This window comes from Artibeus jamaicensis, unplaced genomic scaffold (genome assembly GCF_021234435.1).
Source record: "Artibeus jamaicensis isolate MK-2021 breed Jamaican fruit bat unplaced genomic scaffold, CSHL_Jam_final contig_793, whole genome shotgun sequence".
Classification (NCBI taxonomy): domain Eukaryota; kingdom Metazoa; phylum Chordata; class Mammalia; order Chiroptera; family Phyllostomidae; genus Artibeus; species Artibeus jamaicensis.
Genome location: NW_026521975.1, coordinates 10,582,294 through 10,605,978, shown reverse-complemented (window position 1 = coordinate 10,605,978; position 23,685 = coordinate 10,582,294). Strand labels below are relative to the sequence as shown.

The 23,685-nt window shown below is 42.0% G+C and overlaps 1 protein-coding gene across 1 annotated transcript; it reads right to left on the bottom strand.

The window, feature by feature from the left end:
• Positions 1-959: 959 nt before the first annotated feature.
• TM4SF19 (transmembrane 4 L six family member 19) lies at positions 960-16,252 on the bottom strand. The gene is made up of 6 exons (XM_037147384.2): positions 16,111-16,252; positions 11,330-11,437; positions 8,717-8,918; positions 8,234-8,311; positions 4,876-5,045; positions 960-1,292 (listed from the first exon to the last, which is right to left on the bottom strand). Exons 3-6 carry the CDS (start codon positions 8,894-8,896, stop codon positions 1,109-1,111), a joined length of 612 nt encoding a protein of 203 aa, XP_037003279.1. The 5' UTR covers positions 8,897-8,918; positions 11,330-11,437; positions 16,111-16,252; the 3' UTR covers positions 960-1,108.
• Positions 16,253-23,685: the final 7,433 nt, after the last annotated feature.

Sequence of the window (23,685 nt, the reverse complement as noted above, 5' to 3'; positions counted from 1 at the left end):
TGCTGGGAACTGGCCTGCAGGGAACTGGCCTGCAACCCAGGCATGTGCCCTGACTGGGAATCGAACCGCAATCTTGTGGTTCGCAAGCCCGCGCTCAGTCCACTGAGCTACACCAGCCAGGGCAGCCCTTCTCTTTTGAGAGATCACCCACATTTCCTCCCCAAGCACAGAATGTCTTGGTAGACTTACTCTCATCTGTGACGAATGGGGTGAGGGGGGCCTATGGGCAGAGCCTCCCCACAATAGGCTGTGCCTTTTTCTGTCCCTGATAGTTCTCTGTGCCCACCTTCCCCACCCTGGGCAGGTCTGCTGAGCTATCAGTTCCAGATAAGAAAGGGTGAGATGGTGTTTAGAGTCACCTGACTTCTACAAGTTCTGCTAGCTTGGCTATTCAAAGACGGAATCATGCTCCTCAGTCCTGCTGAGTAGCCCTGAGAACAGAGGAATTGCTGTATTCTGGAAGCCTCTGGTGCTTCTGCAGCTCCTCGCTGACCTGGGATGGAGCTGGGGTCCAAGGGACTATGGAGTAGATATAGCAGCATCTGGACTTCCACATTCCATTCCAGGCTTAGTCTACTCTGTGACCTCAGAGCCTGGGGTTGTCTGACTCATTTCTTGGACCTGCCTACTATCTTCTCTTGAGTGTACCCATCTTCCTGGGTCTTCCCAGGGTACTTCTGCCTGCTTTGTTATTTTCCCCGCCCATCAAACCTTCCCACCAGGATCTCCTTCATCCCATTCCTGATTCTTCTACTCACCATCCAGCACCACCCCTGACCAAAGATCCTGATGTGGGAGAAATGGAGGTCCTCTGCTTTCCCTGTTCCACATTAGAAGCAGCTATAACATCCTGGTCCTTCACATACCCCATCCCGCGTCTCTCCCCTACCCCCCCACGCTTTTGAATGCACTGTTTCCTCTGCTGGGAAATCCCTCCTCCCTTTCCTTGAATCAGCTCAGAGACAACTGAAGCCTTCCTTGATCTATCACAGATCCTTTCCTTGGAGGTTCTTGGAAGTTTGTTTATGATTCATACCCATAAATCCTAGTAGCAGAAAGGATTCAACGCAGCTCCTGATGAAAACTCTTGTCCACGAAAGAGCATCAGCTATGACTTCTCACAGAGGCTGCAGAAAAGGCCCAGCAAGGTGTTGAAGAAATGAATGACCACCAGGAGAATCTGGAGGAGGCTGATGCACAAAAGGGCGGAGAAGAAGGACACGTGCCAGATGACGGCTTTAAAAGGCTCCAGGCAGACAGAATTCCAGAGTGAATAGTCATATAAATAATTCCTGTCCCAAAAATTAAAGAGACCAGGGGTTGAGGAATAAGTAAGAAAGCCAAATGAGTAATCTCAGTAGACAGCTGGGGCCTCCACCACCCAAGCTAGAGTCACTGGCCTAGATCCCATGGGTGACTATTGTTGCATTTTTTAAATTATATTTTATTGACTATTTTAAAAATATATATTACAATTGTCCCCGTTTTTCCCCCTTTGCCCTCCTCTACCCAGCACCCTCCTCAAGCAATCCCCACATCGTTGTTCATGCTCATGGATCATGTTTGTAAGTTATTTGGCTACCCCATTTCCTGTACTGTACTTTACATTTTACATCCCCATGGCTATTCTGTAACTACCTATCTGTACTTCTTAATCCCCTTTCCTCTTTACCCGATCCCTCACACCCCCCTCCCATCTGGCAAGCACTAAAATGTTTTCCTTATCCATGTCTCTGTCTCTATTCTTCTTGTTTGCTTAGTTTTTTATATTCAATTGTTAAGAGATTTGTATTTTTTGCCATTTTATTGTTTATAGTTTTGATCTTCTTTTCCATAAATAAGTCCCTTTAACATTTCATATACTAGTGGTTTGGTGGTGATGAACTCCTTTAGTTTTTTTCTTGTCTGGGAAGCTCTTTATCCACCTTTTGATTCTAAATGATAGCTTTGATGGGTAGAGCAACCTTGGCTGTAGGTCCTTGCATTTCGTGACTTTGAATATTTCTTGCCAGTCCTTTCTAGCTGGCAAAGTTTCTTTTGAGAAATCAGCTGACAGTGTTACAGAAACTCCCCTGTAGGTAACTAACTGCTTTTCTCTTGTACCTTTTAACATTCTCTCTTTGTCTTTAACCTTTGGCATTTTAACTGCGATGTGTCTTGGAGTGGAGCCCTTTGCATCCATGTTGTCTGGGGCTCTCTATGCTTGCTGGGCTTGCATGTCTATCCCCTTCGCAAAATTAGGGAAGTTTTCTTTCATTATTTTTCAAATAGATTTCCAATTTCTTGCTCTTTTTGTTGCCCTTCTCCTCTGACACCTCTTATGATGCAAATGTTGACATGCTTAAAGTTGTCCCAGAAACTAATTACACTATCCTTGGGGGATTTGTGGGTTCTTTTTTCTTCTTCTTGTTCTGGTTGGTTGTTTTATGGTTCCTTATATTCCAAATCATTGAATTGATACTTGGCTTCATCCACTCTACTGTTCTTTCCCTGTAAATTGCTCTTTATATCCTTCATTTTTGATTAGATCTTTTTAAAAAGATCATTTTATGCTGCTGGAGTCCCCACTAAGTTCCTTTAGCATTCTTATAACCAGTGTTTTGTACTCTGCATCTGATAGATTGCTTATCTCCATTGTATTTAGCTCCTTTTCTGAAGTTTTGGTCGGTTCATTCATTTGGGTCATGTTTCTTTATCTCCTTATTTTGGCAGCCTCCCTGTGTTTGTTTCTATGTATTAGGTAGAGCTGCTATGATCCCTGTCTTGGTAGCATGGCCTAATGTAGTAGGTGTGTCCTGTAGGGTCCAGTGGCACAGCCTCCCTTATGACCCAAGCTGGGTACTTAAGGTGTGCCCTCCATGTGAGCTGAGTACCCCCTCCTCTTATAGTTGATACTTAGTTGCTGTTGGCAGGTCAATGGGAAGGATTAACCCAGTCCAGTCAGCTGCAAGGACTGGCTGTGACCACTGACCACCAACCGCTGCCCTCCGTGTAGGGTTAGCTATGCAGGGGCACAAGGGTAGTGCTCTGACATGGTCTGTAGTTCTCCACTGGGTACCCAGGCTCTGGGGTTTTCTGGGTGGTGTAGGCCAAGGTCACCCCCAACCTGTGTTCTGCCAAGGGCCACCAGGTGTGAACTATAAAGCAATCTGAAATGGCTGCTACTTGTGCTGGGTTTGGATATTCCCAGGAAAAGTCAAGCTGTGAATCTAAAGTGGCTGCTGGTAGTGCAAGGCCTGCGACCACTTAGCAAGAGGTATTGGGGTTAGGAGCTCACTGGCTATTATTTATTTGATAGGATTTAGGAAGTTTTGAAGCATTAGCCAAGACCAGCCATTCATTTGGAAAAGCGACCATTAATACCTTGGATGGGCTGGTAAATTGGGTGGGACAGGGCCTCAGGGGCTATCTGGGGTGGGGGTGAACAGTGTTAGCCAGGTCGATGGAGTTTCAGGTATGGCTCCTACTGCTGACTCTGTGGCTCTGTGGGGGAAGGGTTCAGAAAAAGAATAATGGCCTTTGTCTGCCTTTCTGACTGGGAAAAGCTATGCCCCCAGCTCCTGCCTTGATGCCAGACACTTTAGTTCCTCCCTGTATGTCACTGGTGACTTTTATGCTGCTACCCCATTGCTAGAGCTTAGAGAACATGAGTCTGAGTAAGTCTGTGTGTGGGTTCTTTAAGGAGAACTGCTTGGAACTCCAGAAGTTTCTCCTACTGACTCAAACCCCTCTGGTTTTTGCAGCCAGAAGTTATGGGGGCTTATCTTCCTGGCACTGGAACCCTGGGCTGGGGGGTCTAGTGTGGGGCTGGGACTCCTCACTCCTGAGATATCCCTCCAGAATTTTTATCCACCACTGGTGGATGTGGGACCAGCCCAAGCCCATTCCACATCTTCGCCCTTCCTACCAGTCTGATAGATGTGGTTTCTTTAACTCTGTAGTTGTCAGATTTCCATTCAACTCAATTTCTGACAGTTCTAAGTGATAGTTGTTCTATATTTAGTTGTAATTTTGGCATGGTTGTTCGAGGAGACAAGCTGTGTTTACCAGTGTTGCCATCTTGACCAGTAGTCTCCATATGATTCTATACCCCCTTTTTTCAACTATCTTGGATCTTCTGATTGAAGATTCCATATGGAGATGTAATGCCAGATCCAGAGGCTGAAAGTCCCAGGATTGGCATGGAATACGAAAAGCAGGCATCAAGCCTCCCAAGACCACCAATGGCAAGCTCAGCATCCTCTTCCATATCTTCTAACTCCTCTATATTTAATCCAAGCTGGTAAATGACCTCAACACAGGCATTTGGAGGCCAAAGTTGATCACGGTGTTCTGTAATGCTTGTCATGTAAAATTCCAAAGAAAGGTAATAAACCCTCCTGGGACACTTCTTCAAGTAGTACTGTTCCCTGCAGATCTAGCTCCCCACCAGGTGGTGTGCACCGAGTTTGCCAACATGAAAAAAAAATAGTCGTGGGTGGTGGCCCTGTTGCAGTCCTTGACCAGAGTGAAGTGCAGGTGCTGGTCGAAACCCTTCTTCAGCTCCACCACTTCTTCCACTTCCAGGATACCAGGGATGCTGATCTGCCACCACTTCTCATGGTCAGTCAGGGGCTTGGCCATGGTTGAGGTGGGAGGCAGGCAGAGCAGCTAGCAGGCCACATGGCCAGAGGATCCTGGTGGCAGGACATGGGTGGAAGAAGCTCTATTGTTGCATTTTTGAGCATCAGAGGAGTGGGATGCTAGAATGCATCACCAAAAGCAATTTGTCGTCTGTCTGTCTGTCTGTCTCTCCTCGCTTCTTCCCTCCCTCTCTCCCTCCATTCTCCCAGTCTTGAAAAGGCTGCAAATCCATTCAAGTCTCTGCCCATTTACCTGTTATGTAAATCTTTGAATGGGTAACCATATTTCAAAGCTTGTGTCTGGTTGAAGGATGAGATATCAAACATGCAAAAAGGACCATCTTTCAGGGCTACTCCAGAAGTGACAAAGCAAATCAAGGCTCCAAGCATAGCCAGGCCACTTGACAACAGAGCAGTGAGAATCTGTGGAGGGAAGGAAGAAACAGTGAGTCTAAGGTAGGGCCCTGACTAGGTGACTTGTGGGACCACTTGGAAACCTCTCTGGTGCTCAGGCTTTCTCCCGTAATATCAAATGGGGCTACTCCTACCCGTGGTATCTCCCTTAAAGCTTAACAAGGTAGGGTGGCCAGTGAAGGGTCACTGGGTAGAGTTAGGAAGGGATGGAAGAGAAAGAACTGAAAAGGGGGAAACGCTGGCACTTGAACCTGGATCTCCTTGAACTCAGCAGCCTCTTCAGAGCTTCTTAACAGGTTGCTATCAAAAACTTTAATCTTAAACTGCAGTCATTTAGCCTCTGATCAGATGATCTCATGCCCACTTCTGACTGTTTTAAGGAAATTTTCAAAAGTTCCGAGCTTCTATCCCTGATTCCTGTCTTTTTCAACTCAAGCACTAAAGTAAGAAAGGGAGAGAGGTGGGAAGGAGGTTAGGAAAGAAGGCAAGGAGGGAGACAGAGAAAGAGAAACAGAGAAAAATTAGTCAACTCTGAAATGACACCAGTTCCATCCCTGTACTTTTCTAGTCTGTGCGCCACTCTTCCCTCTCAAAAGATAACAGTGAAGTTTGTTTTTCTTGGCAGGATTCTAGCTTGCTTCCAAATTGGCTTCTTTCCCGGGATACTGATTTTTTTCCTCCTTTCCAAAGAATACATATTTTTTAACATTTAAATAAAACATATAAAAGTCTTTGTACAGAATTATAGTCATTTCCCCATTCTGTCAAGCTAGTTTGGAGCTCGGGAGGGTCCAGAAAAAAATATGTAGTACATTCTGACTCTAAGTTAAAAGATTCACGATGACTTGGTCTGATGTAGGCCTAGGAGAGTGTTTCTCAGAATGTGGTCCCTGTCCCAGCAGTGTCACATCACCTGGAAACCTATCAACAATAGAGATTTTCCCACTCTGTGCCAGATCTACTGAATCAGAAACTCTGGGGGTGGGCCCGGCAATCCGCGTTTTAACAAACCCTGCAGGGATTCTGATGCATACTCAAGTCTGAGAACCACCCACCGAGGGGAAAGCCAGATATGACTGAGAACAGATAGTAAATGAAATGTGAGGGTGTTTATATTTAGTTCTTTAACATACAATTCTGAATCAGTGGGGTTCCCAACATATGGGCTGCAGACATCAAAGTAGGCTGTGGAGTTACTGTAAGGAGGCCACCTATTCATGGGACTGAGACTGAATGAGCAATATAATGGGTAAGAATACTGAGAGTTTTCAAATAAATGTAGACGATGCTGTAATTAATAAAGTACAAGTTTATTCTGGGCCTTAGTTTCATTATCTGTAAAACAGAGAGGTTAGATTAGAATCCAGTCATTACAAAGGGGGGAGAAGCATAAAATGGAGCAAAAATATCCTCTTCAACAAATGGTGCTGGGAGAACTGGACAGCTACATGCAAAAAAATGAAACTCGATCACCAACTTACACCATACACAAAAGTAAATTGAAGGTGGATAAAAGACTTAAATATAAGTCATAACACCATAAAAGTCCTAGAGGAAAGTATTGGCAGGAAAATCTCAGACATTCTACACAGCAACATCTTCACAGATATGTCCCCTACAGCAAGGGACATAAAGGAAAAAAATAAACAAATGGGACCTCATCAAATTAAAAAGTTTCTGCATGGCTAAAGAAAACAGCATTAAAATGAAAAGAAAGCCAACCATTCAGGAAAACATATTTGCCAATGACACCTCGGACAAGGGCTTGATCTCCAAAATATGTAAAGAACTCACACAACTCCACTCCAGGAAGACAAAAAATCCAATTGAAACATGGGTAAAAGACTTGAACAGACACTTCTCCAAGGAGGACATACAGAGGGCCCAGAGACACATGAAAAGATGCTCAGCATCACTAGCCATCAGAGAGATGCAAATTAAAACCACAATGAGATACCACTTTACACGGGTCAGAATGGCCATCATAAACAGAGCAACAAACAACAAGTATTAAAGAGGCTGTGGAGAAAGGGGAACCCTATTGCACTGTTGGTAGGAATGCAGACTGGCACAGCCACTAGGGAGAACAGTATGGAATTTCCTCAGAAAACTAACAATGGAACTGCTTTTTGACCCAGCAATCCTGCTGCTAGGATTATATCCTAACAGCCCTGAAACATCAATCCAAAAGAACCTATGCACCCCAACGTTCATAGAAGCACAATTTACAATAGCCCAGTGCTGCAAGCAACCTAAGGGCCTATTAGCAAATGAGTGGATCAAAAAATGATGGTACATTTACACAATGGAATTCTATGCAGCAGAGAGAAAGAAGGAGCTTATACCCTTTGCAACAGCATGATGGAACTGGAGAGCATTATGCTGAGTGAAATAAACCAGGCGGTGAGAGACAAATACAACATGATCTCACCTTTTAACTGGAACATAATCAACAAAAGAAAGAAGCAAACAAAATATAACCAGAGTCATTAAAATTAAGAGCAATCTACCAATAGCCAGAGGGGAGTGGGAAGGGGACAGTGGAGAGAAGGGTTCTCAGGAACTACTATAAAGGACACATAGACAAAACCAAGGGGGAGGGAGGAAGCAAGGGAGGGAGGTGGGTTTGGCTGGGGTTGGGAGGAAGGGTGGGGAGAAAATACAGACAATTGAAATTGAACAATAATAAAATAAATTTAAATAAATAAATAAATAGAATGGCTGCACACACACAAGAAAGCATTTAAGAAGCCTCCAATTCTGCAACTGAATTTTGGTACTGTGACCTATGCAGTAGGCAAAAACCTGGGGGAAAGAAAAGAACCCAGTCATTAGGTGATCTCTGGAGAAACTTCCAGCTCTCAGTAAAATTAAGCAAAATAGGACATTTTCTGTCAAAATCACATGACTTACAATGTACTAAACTCATGCCCATATTGTTCAATAGGCTAACAGATAATAAAAACAGTTCTCACATTTGTGCAGACATTTATGGCTCATTAAATAACAGGATCATTGATTTGATCCTGTTAACTCCCATTTTACCGATGAGGACCTGAGGCTCAGTAAAGTTAAGGGGAATGATCCCGACCTGACTTAAAACCCCAAGATGAAGATTGCCTTTTGACCACTCTGCCTCTGAAGTAATAGAATGTGGGGACATTCTAGGTATCAGAAGAGTGGGATCTGGTGCTTACACTTGGGCAGGGCCGGCTCTTGCTGAAGCAGCCACATCTCCAGCCCATCAAGGAGATGAGGGTAGCCGCGATGAGTACCTGGGAGAGGAGAGAAAGGTGTTAAGAAGAGACTGGGTAATTTACATTTCTAGCTGCCACCTGTGGCTGTTGAAATAGAGTAGTTGGACACCTTACATGGATTTGATTATCTTGTCTTTTTCAGAAGGTTTGGCTTTGAATGTCAGAACTTTATGTTGGATGATTAGTTTGGTATAACTCTATTGATGGCAATGTTCATACTCAGTATGCCTAGTCCAAAATTCAGCCACCCTTGACAGGTTTTCCTAGAGTCTTCCATCCTTTGGAGTTGATGTAGACTCAAGAACAGCCTGTTAGATCAAACTGTTTTGCAAGGAATCAAAACACTCCTCCGCCATCACCTCCCTGTTCCACCCCCGGAGGGCCACTTTGGGAGTTTACACTAAGGGAACCCAGGACACTTACCATGAGGCCTCCTCCCCAGAGCCCAGAGCCCAGTATGGCATGCTTGCCAATGAGGCCCCTCAACAGGTAGGTCACATCCCAGTTAGGAAAGAAGAGCATCATGTTGGCCCCGGCAGCAAACAAGGCTGTGGTCCCGAGGCTCAGCCCCAGGATGCGGGAGCAGGTCCTTGAGCATGCCATCGTGCAGGGAAGGGACAGTGTCCTGAAATAATGGAAGGAAGATCATGCTAGTTCTGCTAATGGGAGCAGGGCTGGGGAAACAGACTATAGATACTGTCGCCTCCCAGGGTCAGATCAAGAAGAGCCAAAGAATTTGCTTAAAAATTCAGCCTCTTATAAATATTCCCCAATGGATAGGATTTAATTGCTCCATTTTCTGCCTTCTTCTCATCATATTTTGCTTGCGCCTTTATTACAGCCAGTGATTATTTCTACTTGGTAAAGAAAAACAAATTTTTAAGAGTATCATCCTCTCTTTAAGGATGATAAGAGAGGCAACTACACATTGATGTTTTTCTCCCTCTCTTTCTCCTTTTCTTTGCCACTGTCTAAAAATAAAATAAATAAAATCTTCAAAAAATAATAAAATAAATAAAGTCCAAAATAAAAAAGACTAAGGAATCAATGAAAAAGTTATCAGCACTGATAGGTGAGTTTAGCAAGGTCACAGAATAAAACACTAACATACAAAACTTTTGTTGTATTTCTCTATGTAAGCAATGATAAATTGTCAAAGTATAAAAAATACCATTTACAATAGCATAAAATTAGAAAATACTCATGGATAAATTTAACAAAATATGTGCAAGACCTGTACGCTAAAAATTATAAAACAATGCTAAGAAAAATTGAAGGAGACATAAATAAATAGATAGAAACCATGCTCATGGGTCAAAAGACTAATTATCATTAGCATGTCAATTCTTTCTAAACTAATACACAGATTCAGTACACTCTCAGTCAAAATCCTAGCAGGGTTTGGTTTTTTTTTTTTATAAGTTGACAAGCTGAATCTAAATTTATATAAAAGTTCAAAGGACCTAGCTTAACCAAAACAATTCCAAAAAAGAAAAACAAAGTTGGAGGACTTACAGTATGTAATTTTAAGACATTACAAAGTTACAGTAATCATGACAGTGAAATAATGTATATAAAGATATAAGACCAGTGGAACAGACTAGAGAGTTCAGAAATATATCTACGCACATACGATCAAATTTTTATTATTTTTTAAAAGATTTTATTCGTGTTTAGACAGAGGGGAAGGGTGGTAGAAAGAGGGAGGGAAACATCAACGTGTGGTTGCGTATTGTATGCCCCCCACCAGGGACCTGGCCTGCAACCCAGGCACGTGCTCTGACTGGGAATCAAACCAGCAACCCTTTGGTTTGCAGGCCGCTGCTCAATCCACTGAGACACATCAGCCAGAGCTATTTATTTATTTATTTATCTATTTATTTATTTATTTATTTATTTATAGGGGAAGGGAGGGAGAAAGAGAAGAAGAGAAACATTAATGTGTGGTTGCCTCTCACGTACCTCATTTGGGGACCTGGTCCACAACCCAGGTGTTTGCCCTGACTGGGAGTCAAACCAGCAACCCTTTGGTTTGCAGGTCAACACTCAATCCACTGAGACACATCAGTCAGGGCTCATTAACTTATTTTTTAAAAGATGGTGTTTCAGGGGGAAAAGGATAGTCTCTTGAACAAACGGTGCTGAAACAATGCATATGCAAAACAAAAAATATATATACCTTGACTATTACTAGCAACCATATTCAATAATTAAATTGAATTGAACCATAGACCTAAACTTAATAAAAATTTCTAGAAGAAAATGAAAGAACCCCAGCTGGTGTGGCTCAGTGGAGTGAGTGTCGGCTGGCCTGGGAACCAAGCTGTTGCCGGTTCGATTCCCAGTTGGGGCACATGCCTGGGTTGTGGGCCAGGTTCACCGGTATGGGGTGTGCAAGAGGCAACAAAACATTGATGTTTCTCCCCCTTTCTTTAAAGAAAAAAGAGAAAAGAAAAAAAAAGAGAAAAGTATTGGTGTTTTCAGTTTAGATAAATATTTATTAGATGAAACACAAAAAGTACAACCTCTAAAAATGACAAATTCAACTCTTGAAAAAAATGTTTTTCTTCAAAAGATATAAAAAAGGAAATGAAGAAGTAAAGCACACTCTGGGAGAAAATACTCATAATTTATATTTTGTGAATATGAATACATACAAATCTAACAAAAGTCATATATCTAGAATACCTAATGAACTCTTAAAACTATGATAAGAAGAAAAGCAACAATTAAAATATGGAGAAAAACTTTGAACAGATATTTTACTTCATCTCATGAAAAATATACATATGAATGACAACTAAAAACATGAAAAGACACCAAACATCAGAAACATAGGGGAATACAAATTAAAACTAAAATAAGACCCTGCTATATACCCACTGGAATCGTTATAGGTAAGAAGTTGAATTATACCAAGTGGCGGTGAGAGCGTAGAGCAACGGGAACTCTCGGAGACTTCTGGTGAGATGCAAATGGTACAACCACTCGGACAATGAACTTGGCAGTTTCTCATAAAGTTAAACATTCACTTACCAAATAATCCGGTAATTCCACTTCTACATATTTATCCAAGAGAAATGAGAACACCTGTCCATGGAGAGACTGGAGCATGAATGTCCACAGCAGATTTATTCAAAATAACTAAAAATTAGAAATATGAAAACATCTTAAGTGCCCAACAACAGATGAATGGATAAACAAATGCTTTATATGTATATAATCTCACATATATATTATTCAGCCATAAAAAGGAATGAGGTTTTGTTACATGCTACAACATGGATGAAACTTGAAAAAACTATACTAAAGGAAACAAGCCAGTCACTAAGGACAAATATTTATGATTCCACATATGTATGTAAAATATCCAGTAAAGACAAACACAAAGAAATAGAAAGTAGATTACAGATTACCAGGGAATGTGGGGAGGGGCAAATGATTACAGAGTTTCTGTTTAGGGTAATAAAAGATGTTTTGGAAATAGATAGTGGTGATGGTTACAAAGCATTGTGAATGTAATTAATGCCACTGAATTGTATACTTTTAAATGGTTAAAATAACAAATTTCGTTACATATATTTTACCAGAATAAAAAAAAATTAAAATGAGAAATACAAAGAGAGAGAGAGAGAGAAATAACTCAAATGTTCCTTAATGTGAATAATTGTGGTATATTCATGCAACTGAGTTATTGCATGAATGCAATAGTAGTTATTGCAATTACTACTAAAGGCCATAAAGAACAAAGGAACTGATACATGCAACACCATGGATGAATCTCCAGAGCATTATGCTAAGTGAAAGAAGCCAGAAACAGACTACTTACTACACGATTTGGTTCATGTGAAATTCTAGAAAAAGTAAAACTAGTGACAGAAAGCAGATCCATGGTTTGCCAGGGGTGGGGGATGGAAGAGGGGATTAATATAAGGGGCACGAGGAAAACTTTCCAGGTAATTGAAATGCTCTAAATCTACATATACAAATATGTGTATTGACAAAACTCATCAAACAACTCTGAAAACTGGTGAATTTTAGTATATTTTAACTACATATCTATGAAATTGATTAAAAATTAAAATGTCATGTCTATACACATTTACTTATAGCCATTATGATCTTTTATATTTTCACCAATATGTGAACTTCTTGGTTTTTTAAAAAGTATGAAATAGCTTAAGACTAGTACTAATAGTCGGGTACACTCACATCAGTGTGAATCTGAAGAAAGCCAGCGCCGTGACGTCGGGTTGCCACTCTGTGATTCAGTTACCTGTCTGTCTGTTTCACCTGAACGCTCTTGACACTCCCCTCTAACACACTGCTTTGGACATTATCTTTTTTAATGTATGGATCAGTATCTTCTATTCTATTTCTCTTACACAAATACATACATAAGTAATGAACATTTCAGTGTTTAAAAAATTAAACATAATGTGTGTAATAGATTTGTACTTGTGAATTTTAGGGGGTAATTAAACAACATCCACGTAAATACAACCAGTTTATAAGTGGGCCATCGCCACTAACACCATGAAGCCTCGAGCGTGCCCTACCATCTTCCCGGATTCCTTCCTAGAAATGACTATCCTAAATTTGTGTTTTCTCATACCTTCTAAAAAAAGTTTTACAACTTATGAACTCATTGTGTGTTTTTTTTAAAGATAGCCTAGAATTTTCTGTTTTTTTAAAAATCATCACGCAAGTGTTTTAACTTTTTCACACTTCTCACACCATGAAGCCACTGGCCAGGGCTCTGGCTGCCCAGGCTCCTTTCCGTTGGTTCTCACACCACGTGCGTCTCTGCAGGGAGCAGTTTGGTGCTTCGGTGGAACCCAGGCACCTTTCTCTTTGGCTTTTTTTTCCCCTCGCACGTTTTAGGAAGCTATCTTGGCTCTGAGAGTGCCCAGTATGCTAAATACGTACATTAATTCTCTTGGCAATAATCTTGCCCTTAACTCATTTGTTCACAACAGCGCCCACCACGTGCTAGGTGACACTGCAGATGCTTCCTGCTTTGCCCTGGTGACATCTGTGGGCATTGCTTCTCGAACAGCGCCCATCGCCCTGATCTCTATAGCATCACCTTTCTTGTGGATCCACATGTATGTGGCCAAAGGAGCAACTCCTGGTTTTTTAAAAGGCCAAGAGAACATATGAGGTCTTTCTGGAAGGTATCCAGCCATGTACTATGAAAAATAGAGACACTTATTGAAGAAGATACAAGAAACATTGTACATGGGACAATGCTGCCTCAGTCCCCTTCAAAGTAGGTACCTTGGGACCTCACACAGTTCTCCCAATCACCATCAGCTGCCCCATCATATTTTCCTGAATCTCATCGATGGTCTGAATCTCTTCCCTTTCAAAGGTGATTTTTAGTGTTGGGGAAAGCCAGAAAGTCACAGTGCAGCGGATCTGGGCTGCAGTGGGGCTGAGTCATCTGGGTGATTTGATGTGTTGCCAAAAAACTCTGCACTAGATGTGATGCATGAGCAGGTGCATTATCATGATGAAGTTGCTAATCACTAGTTGCCCATAGCTGCGGCCTTCTGAATCATCCAAATAGTTTCTGCAGAGGAATGTTCAAGCTTAATGCAAGATTGGATGCAGATTTGTTGCTCTACTTGCTCAGTCATTGTGAATGCAATGGCCACACAGAACACATGCTCACTCACTGGCATCGACCGCCCCCACTGACTAGTACAGTGAAGTTGTCATTGTTCATGCACATGCATTCCAGACCACTCTCCTTGGCTGCCAGGTCACATCGATGTCATGCAAATTATTCTCATTATATTAACAATGGCTGGACTTTTTCCAGACAGACCTCATATAGCGGGTGACTCTTCTCTTTTCCTTTATGTTAGTCATTTTGGTGAATTACTGAAAGATGGTTCTGGCAGGAAAACAGCCTAGCATTTTCTATTTGCCTAGACTGACATTTATGGTAGAGAGACAGATGCCAAACAGCACTGAGTAGGGCTTTTGGTTGGGGGATGCTCCTGCCCTTCTCCCCCCTTCCCCAGCACCCCCACCTCCTGGTCCTTTGTGACTTTCACTTCCTCTAATCTCCAGACTGGAGACCCACCTCCCGAGCTCCTCCCATCAGGGGACTTCCTGCCTCAGTGGTATTTGCATTTTAGTGTGATGAGTTGCCTTCACCATGTGCCCTCTCCAGAGCGTATTCACTCTCTATGCCTTGTTTCATACAGTGAATTAAATAATTTGTCCCTGATAAAAGAAAGTTCAGATTTCAGTGGAGAGGGACACATGCTGGGGCTGTTCAGGGTAGGATAGGAAGGAATAGTGGCCCTTATCCCAGGAATATGAGGGGCCTGAGGGAAAGGTGAAGATCGGCAATTGGGAGGGAGACTGTGTCCTGTCTCCTGCCCTCTCCCCCAGCTGCCCATCACAGAAGACCTCTTTTCCTGACTTCAGGCCCCTACTACCAGCTGCTTCCTCCTCAGGTCTTCAGGGGGAGGAGCCTGCCTTGCCGTCAGGAGGCAGGGCACCTGCAGGAGGGTAGTCCTCCCACAGTTTGGGATGCCAGCATGTGTCGGAACAGCCTCCCTCTCCAGACTGTCTTGCGACTGAGTGCAGGGTTCTCAGTGTGTCTCTGTGTTGGAGTAAATTAACCAACTGGTGGGTGTTAACAAGCAATGACTTGAACTCGCACCCCATTCAGATGACTGACATTTCATTGGGGATCCAAGTGGGGATTGGTGTGCAGCTGGACTTTCAAGAACACTCTAGATCACAGGCTAGGAGAAGGTTTTGTTCAATAATGCCTCCAGCTGCCTTCAAATCATTCCACCTTTGAGGCCTGTCTAGACACAGATCACCCAAATAACTGCCCCCAGACAATCTCTTCTATGGAAAAGTTTCCTATCATGAAAGTTTTGGAAGGGAAACTAAAAACTACAGACGTGCAGAGGGAAAACTAAGAAGCTGAGGCTGGCCTTTGGATGAGAGGAATTCAGAGGATCCCGGCCTATCCAACACCAGAAGCACTGGTGCCACACCACCTGGGAAGACTGGGGCTTAGCTTGCATTCTACTTCCTCTCCTTGACTTTGCTTCCCTGGAAATCCCAATAGTCTGAGAAATGCTTCCAAAAGTGTGAGCCAGGAAATCAGCAAAGAGATTAGCTAATTTGCTATCTGAGAAGACAAGCGGGAGCATGAGGTAAAACCTTAAAACCAGGCTTTAGGGAGGCCTTGTTCAAACCTTAGACCCTGGCTGGGTACACAAATCAGTGGCTAGCAGTCTGAGCAACAAGGTAAGTGATTAACAGTCTTCTGAAGGAAGGGGCTGAAAATTCTCCGTGTGTCTATCTCATTCATCATCTAGCCAGGCTTTTCTTTCATGTCTTCATGAACAGTCAAATAATTAAGTGACCACTTTCTGCCAGACACTTCCCTTGAGGAACTTAAAGCCTGGTAAGGACACTGACAAGACGCTAGGCAAGTGCTGAGCAGAGGTGTCCAGCACGCGGTGTAGTGGAGGCACAGAGAAACAGGTCCTGTGCTGCAGATGTGGGCAGAACCTCCTGGAGGAAGGGCTGTCCAAGCTACCATTGGGAGGCATTAGACAGGCAGAGTTGGGAAGGGAAAAGTATTGGAAGTATGTGTGAGGGTCTGAGGTTGACAGAGAGACTGAGGCAGAGAGAAGTTAAATGAATTGCCCGAAGTCACACAACTGCTCAGTGGCACAGCCAGGGCTCATCTGAATGGCAGATTGTGCTCTGAGTTGCTGGGCCATACTGTTGTTCCCTGGCCATTTACTTTCCTGGGCCCTCTCATCTCTGCTTACCTGCATCCAGTGGCAAGAATCAGGATGGAAGAGGAAGAAGCTGCAGAAGGGCTCTGTCTTCAGAGTGGGCCTGCACTCCTGTAAGCTCCCACCGGGACTCCTGCAGGACCTGACCCAGAGGATCCTCATTTAGGACACTTGAGGAGGGCCAGCAAGCGTCTGTATATATGTAGAGGTTACCCAGGCATGGGTGGGTGTGAGTGTGTGTGTGTGTGTGCCCCACGCTGATGCCCGCCCATAGGCCGCCGCTGAAAAATCTTTCCTCTTCCTGGAGATCAGTCTTGATGACCCACCCTTGGCTCATTTTCATGTGACCCTAAGAAAGAAATCAGGAGGCATGGCCTTGTGAGCTAAAATGTCTTAATGAGTCAGAGGATGCACCCGTGAGAAGTACTGCATCCTCCCTTCTTTCCCGAGAAAACACTGTTTCACACATCAGCTGCCCATATCCGTTTCATTTATTGCACAACTTAGGCTCTTTGGAAGAACAGCCCTGAGCAGAACTGCCACCATTTTTTCCCTTATCACCTTCCTTGCTTTGCTCCTAGCTAACTGGATGTTTGCATGGTTCTTTACATTTATGTGGGGCCTTCTAACATTTTTGTTCAAGGCCCAGGCCACCACCATCTTGTAGTAGTCACACCAGACTGATGAGCATTTTGTGGTGCTCTCTGTGTGGGAGAGCTGTGACCCTCCCTGCTTTATTTACTTATTAAATAAATAAAGTTATTTAAAAATAACTTTATTACAAGGATACCCTTTAAGAAATAAGAAAACCTTCACTATAGCATTTTTATACAACTATTTTCACATTTGCATGTTTCTTTTTAGACTTTGTTCATATGCATAGTCTATTTTACATAATTATAATGGTAATGTATATCACTTTTTTCACTAATTTTGTAGTCATAAACACTTTCCTATAATTCTACAGCTTTTGTAATAATTCTTGTAATGTCTATATAATATTGCTCAGGCAGTCATTTTTTTCTTTTTTAAAATATATTGTATTGATTACGTCATTACAGTTCTATTTCCCCCGTTCATTCCCTTCCACCCTACACACCCCTCCCCCACCATTCCCCCCCTTTAGTTTATGACCACGTGTCTCAAGTTCTTTAGATTCTATATTTCCCATACTATTCTTGCCCTCCCCCCTATTTTCTACCTATCATCTATGCTACTTATTCTCTGGACCTTCTACCCCCTTCTCCTTCTCCCACTCCCATTGCTAACCCTCCATATGATCTTCATTTCTATGGTTTTGCTCCTGATCTAGCTGTCCTCTTAGTTTGTTTTTGTTTTAGGTGTGGTTCTTAGTAATTTATTTATCCTTTTCAAAAATCCTCACCTGAGGATATGCTTATTGATTTTAGAGAGAGAGGAAGGGAGAAATACCACGTGAGAGAGAAATCAATCAGTTGCCTCCTGTACATGACCCTACTCCCTGGATCGGGGATTGAACCTGCAAACTAGGTATGTGCCCTGACCAGGAATCAAACCTGCAACCTTTTGGTGTATGGGATGACACTCCAACCAGCTGAGCCATCTGATCAGGGCTATTTATCCTTTTTATTAGAGATTTAGATTGCTGCTGGGTTTTGTTTTTCTTTTACATTAGAGGCAATGCACATAGCTTTTGTCCTATGTTTATTTCTCTGGGACAAATTCCCAAGAATGGATTACAAATCAAGGGATAGACATTTTTATGATTCTCTTTTTAAAGTATACAACACAGTGACTAGGCATTTATATAATTTATGATGTAATTCCCCTGAAGAGTCTAGTACCCACCATATAGTTATTACAGTGTTGCCAACTATACTCCCTGTGCTGTAGTTTACATCCTTAGGACTATTTTGTGACTGCTGATTTGTACTTAATCCCTTCACTTTTTTCACCCAGTCTCCCAACCCCTCTTCCAAAACAGTCTGTTTTTGTTTTGTTTATTTTGTTTGGTTCGATTCCACGTGTGAGTAAAATCATGAGGTATTTGTCTTTCTCTGATTTGCAAACCCACTTCGACCCATTCCTATTCAAGGTCCGGTTCAAGCTTCCCCAGGGAAACCTTCCCTGGTTTCTTCACTCAGAGTTGGGCACTCCTTTTTCTGTGCTCCCACTGCACTTTTTAAAAAAATGTAGGGATTACATGCATACATACAATAAAAATTCACAAATCTTAATTATAAATCTTGATAAATATTTTTACATGTGCACCCACAGCAGCTACCACACAAATCAAGATATAAAATAACTCCAAAATCCCCAGAAGGTTCTATTGTGTTCATCTCCCATCATTATCTCTATCCCCAGTGTTGACTTCCATTTGGCTTCTATCATCCATTAGCATTTGGCTGTTCTTGATTTTCATATACATATAATCACATAGTGGGTACTTTTTTGTATCTGGCTTTCTTCACTCAATATTATGTCTAAGAGATTCATTCATCACATAATTCATTCTTTTTTACTGCTGATATTGCCCATCGTATGGCTATATTACAATTTACTCTACTGCTGATGAACATTTTAGACTACTTTCAATTTTTGCCTATTGTAAATAATGCTGCTATGAATATTCTTATACATGGCTTTTGGAGGACCTATCTATGCACTCATTTTTCTAGGGAATGTATCTAGGGGTGGAACTGCTGAGTCATTGTGTAAGTGAATATATTTCATTTTGACAAATGACATTGCCAAACATTTACCCAAAGTACTCCTACTCATTTACATCCCCACCAGCAGTGGATGAGAGTTCCAGTTGCTTCACATTCTCACCAACATTTTAAATGATAGGTATTCTAGCGGATGTTTTGTAGTATTTCATTGTGGTTTTAATTTGCATTTTCAAGATGAGTAAGTGCCTCTTCATACACTTACCAGCCATTTGGAGATTCTTTCTTGAGAATTGCCTGATCGAGTTATTTGCCCAGTTTTTTATTGGTTGTCTTTTCCTTTCTGGTTTATAGGAGTTTTTTAGAATTCCAAATATGAGAACTTTGTTAGATATATGTGTTATGAATGTTTTCTCCTGTCTGTGGTTTGCCTTTTCACTCTTAATGATATCTTTTGATGAAAGGAAGTTCTTGATTTTAAGTTCCAGTTATTAATCTTTTCCCTTATAGTCACTGCTTTATGTGTCCTGTTTAAAAAAATCTTTGCCCACTTCCCACTGCACTTTGATTTACCTGTGCTATTTATGTGCTTTTTCCCCCACACCAGTGAGTTCCTGAGGGCAGAGACTGTATCTTCTGCTCTGTTTACTCAGAACCTAGCATGGAACTTGGAATATGGTAGCAGTTCAGGAATCACTTGATTAATAAATTAATTCATGCATTACATTAAGTAACACACGTAGTCTCTGTACACAGAGATTTTACTTCTAATAATGAAAATAAATGATGCTGAGAAAATCCTTGATCCATATATATGTACATATATGTACATATATATACATATATAAATGAAGGAATAACTATAACTATTACATTCTTTGAAACTGCATATGAGCTGCTTTCTATGTGAAATTTCTTATGTATGCAGATGTATGCTTGTCTGAAGCAAAAGCTGATAAACAACTAGTGTAAGTTCATTAAATAGGATCCAGTGTTCCTCTTCACTGTAAAAGGGAATCATTTAGAGCTTAAATGAATTCTTGTTTCTTCCCAGAGAATTTAATTTAGATAGAAGATACTAGGCTGAGCAATTACAAAGCTTTATGATATGAAGAAACATTTATACACCATGTAAAATGCATTTACAAGCTATCTAATTAGATCCTTACAACCAACCTAAAGCAAATAAAATAAATGTTAGGCTAGCTTCATTATGCCCATGAAGAGATTATAGCCCAGAGGAATTTGACTTGCTCTGAGTAACAGAGAGTGTTGGAGAGATGATCCTATGTCCTGTGACTCTACACAGTCCTGCATGTTCATGGTTGAGATATTTTTTCCCTGACCCCCATTCCAACTGTCTTAAGGTATTTCTTCTTGGAGGCTGTACTGTGGTGCTTTGGCACCTGAGAGACCTGGATCTCAATTCCTGCTGCGAACAACTATTAGCTTGTGAGCCCGGGTAGTTCACTGAGCCTCATAGTAATAATACCCTGAGCCTCCTTTTCTTATTTATAAAATGATGCCTACCTCACAGGTTTATTTTGAGAGTTAAATAAGGTACAAGATGTCTAGAGAGGGGGAGTTCTCTCCTGTTCTTGAATCTCAGATTAGGAATGAAGGATTTTCATATGCAGTGTCCTCTAGAGCATCTTGTAGTTAGGTAATTAGAATGATCTGATGGCTGACTGCCAGACATCACTCAGATTTTTAGAAGGTATCTCTGTTCATAATCAAGTGGCTTATCTAACAGCAGACACTTCTGAATTCATGTTAAAATGGTGTTTGTGGAGCAAATGTGAGAATTTGGCTTTAATCTGTTAAAGTGCCCAACCTAGTTGGGGCTGGCGATGACAGCTGTTAAGCCTTTGTTCCTTATGGTAAATTTGTGACAATTAACCCAATGATTAATCTTCTGAACAAGACACTTCTTTTAGAAACAATATACTTGCAATAAGTAGTTTTTTTAAGTAAGGTTTTTTTTAACCTCAAGCTGTTGAGGTTCAGTTCTTCACTTCTCTCTAGTAGGCCCAGCATGGTAAAAGAGGCCTGGTCTCCTCCATGAGAGAATTAAAGCATTACCTTTTCACAGACGTGTTAGTAATCTTACAATTTGGCTCTACTGGGGACACAGCTACTAGTTATCACTTTGTTGGGGATATTTCTAGGGAGTAGCTATTGGGAGTCTAAGGCACAAATTAAGAACAGCCTGTGTGGGAAAAACAATTTGTCTAATGCCATAAAAGCCTTCCCAAAGCTGAAAGGCTTGGGAGAAGAGGATAGACAGATGTTCCATTCTGGGGGATACTGTGAGGTGTGGATGTGGGATTTGAGCAAGGAATAGAGGAAGTTGAGAACATGGAAATCAGGAATGGGAGGAAAAGGGAAAAGATGACCACAATCAGGCCAATCTTCCCCAAATAGGAGTGACAACTAATCAGCTTCCCTGTGGGTGGAATCGACCTCAACTGACACAGCTGACTAAACAAGACAGCACATCCCCTTAATTGGAGAAGAAAAAAGGAAGATAGGATATGTTGAAAGATCTGCCTTTATACCAGTTCGTTAAAGAGGAAATTTTTTTCTCTTTTCATTAGAATAAAAATATTACAAACTTCAACCCACTCAAATTAGGCTTCTGTCTCCAACACCACACTGAAAACACCACATTGGTCTCCAACGGTCTCTTGCATCTCGGGGAGACTACTGTCCCTTTCACGTGACTCCCAGGAAGAAGGAGACATAGTTGGCTGCTACATCTTTTTAACTTACAGATTTTTGAGAGAAGGGAGAGAGAAACATGGATTTGTTGTCCCATTTACTTATGTATTCATTGGCTGATTCTTTTTTGGGGGGATTCTGATTTTTCAAAAAGACTATTTTTTAGAGAGGGGAAGGGAGAGAGGGAGAGAAATATCAATGTGAAAGAGAAACATCATCAGTTGCTTAAGTGCCCTGTCAGGGACCGAAACTGCAACCCAGGCATGTGCCCTGACCCAAATCAAAACCTGCAACCTTTCATTTTGTGGGATGACACAGAGTGGAGCCACCCATGGGGGCTCCCTGCTTGATTCTTGTGCGTGCCTTGACCAGGGATCTAATCCTGCAAACTTAGTGTGTGGGGAAGATGTTCTAACCAACTAAACTACCCAGGCCAGGGCCTAGATCCTTCTTAAACATTCTGGCTCTTCACTCTCTTTGACACCTGACTATAGTTTCCTCTACCTCACTGGTTGCACCTCCTCGACTGGGCCCCTTTATGTTAGTGATCTCCGGGCCTAGTTCTGGGCCCTTTTTTGTTGTTAAGTTATTGATTTTAGAGACAGAAAAGGCAGGGGGGAGAGATGAGAGAAAAACATTGATTTGTTGTTCCTCTCATTCATGCATTCACTGGTTGCTTCTTATATGTGCTTTGACTGGGGATTAAACCTGCAACCAAGGGCACCTCAGGTCAATGCTCTAACCCACTGCACTACCTGGCCAGGACCTGAGCCTTCTTCTCCCTAGGCGACCAGAATAGTGGTACTAAAATGCATCTATAACACTGGCAATTTCTAAAATTGCTAACCCCAGTCTACCTCTCCTTTAGACTCAGACTCACATACCCAACTTCCCATACTATACCTGAACTTGAAAGTATCACAACACAGCCAAAATGCTTTCTACCCACCAACCTTGCTTAATCTACAAGTCTTTCTGCCTCAGTAATACCACTACCTATTCACCCAGAAATGACTAAACCTGTCATTCTTAATGTCTCTTTCCTCCTTCCCTCATATCTAATCCAATAGTCAAGAGAGAGCAAGGGAGGGAGGAAAGAAACATCATTGTATGGTTGCTTCTCGTGTGGCCCCCACTGGGGACTTGCCCCACAACCCAGGCATATGCCTGACTGGGAATCGAACCAGTGACCCTTTAGTTCGCAACCCACACTCAATCCACTGAGCTACACCAGCCAGGGCCCAACAACCTTTTAATTCTATCTTCAAAACGCATCTCTAATTTATATACTACTTCCCAGTTCCATTGCCACTGGTCAGGGCAAGCTGTTTTGTACCTTGATCGATGCAATAGAATACTGCTCTCTTCCAATCTACTCTCTGTATAATGTGGCTTCTCACTGCACTTGAGACATCAAGTCCCTTACCAGGGCCTAAGGAGACCTTCTATAATCTGGCTTTTACTCATTTTATGCCATTCCCTTGGCTCACTACACATGACAGACATACTGGCCCTCTATAAACACCTCAAATGTGTTCCTGCTCCACAGCCTTAGCATTTGTTTTCCTGTTTGGAAGTTTTCCTCCTGTTCTGAACCATGGCCTTCTTTTCATCCTTCAAGCCTTCACCTAAATATTATTCTATAACATCTTATTTAAAACAAAATTCTCTACTGGATCCTTTTCTAGGTTTCTTTTCCCCTCATAGTATTGAAACCATATTTTTTTTTCATTTGCTCATTATATTTCTAACTAAAAAGGAAGTTCCCAGAGGGCAGAGGCTGTGTGTTTTCCTCATCACATCTCTATCATTTGGCACATAGTGAGGCTAATTAAGGCTAAGGACAGGTATTCTGTTGCTGGAAGAATGGAACGGGTGCCCTCTCTGCCCAATTTAGGTAGGATGCCACCCGGTGGCCAGGAGACAGGTCTTGAAAGATGACAAGCCCCACGAAGGCATGTTGCTGAAGCACAGAGATGAGGAAGTTCCACTAGATGAAGAACAGCAGCTCAAACTGGTCCGGGGCGTACTGTGAGCTAGACACCAATCCCAACTTCTTCTACACGATTTAATCCTATCTCCTGGCTTTTCTCCCACTACTTTAATAATTACATTTTCCTTCACTCACTTGAGCCAAGTCCTTACTGCTGATTTGAAAAACTAGACACCTGAATTGTCCAAATATAGAATCTTACTTTCCTAACAAGGCTAGCAAACCCAATGATTTCATGACAAT

Bases quoted from the DNA above. Each gene is read 5' to 3' on its own strand.
- TM4SF19 (XM_037147384.2), bottom strand. From the start codon at position 8,896: ATGGCATGCTCAAGGACCTGCTCCCGCATCCTGGGGCTGAGCCTCGGG. The intron at 8,312-8,716 runs GTAAGTGTCCTG...CTCCTCTCCCAG, and splicing joins TCTGGGGAGGAGGCCTCATG to GTACTCATCGCGGCTACCCT. The intron at 1,293-4,875 runs GTAAATGGGCAG...TTTTTGGGACAG, and splicing joins TTCAAAGATTTACATAACAG to GAATTATTTATATGACTATT.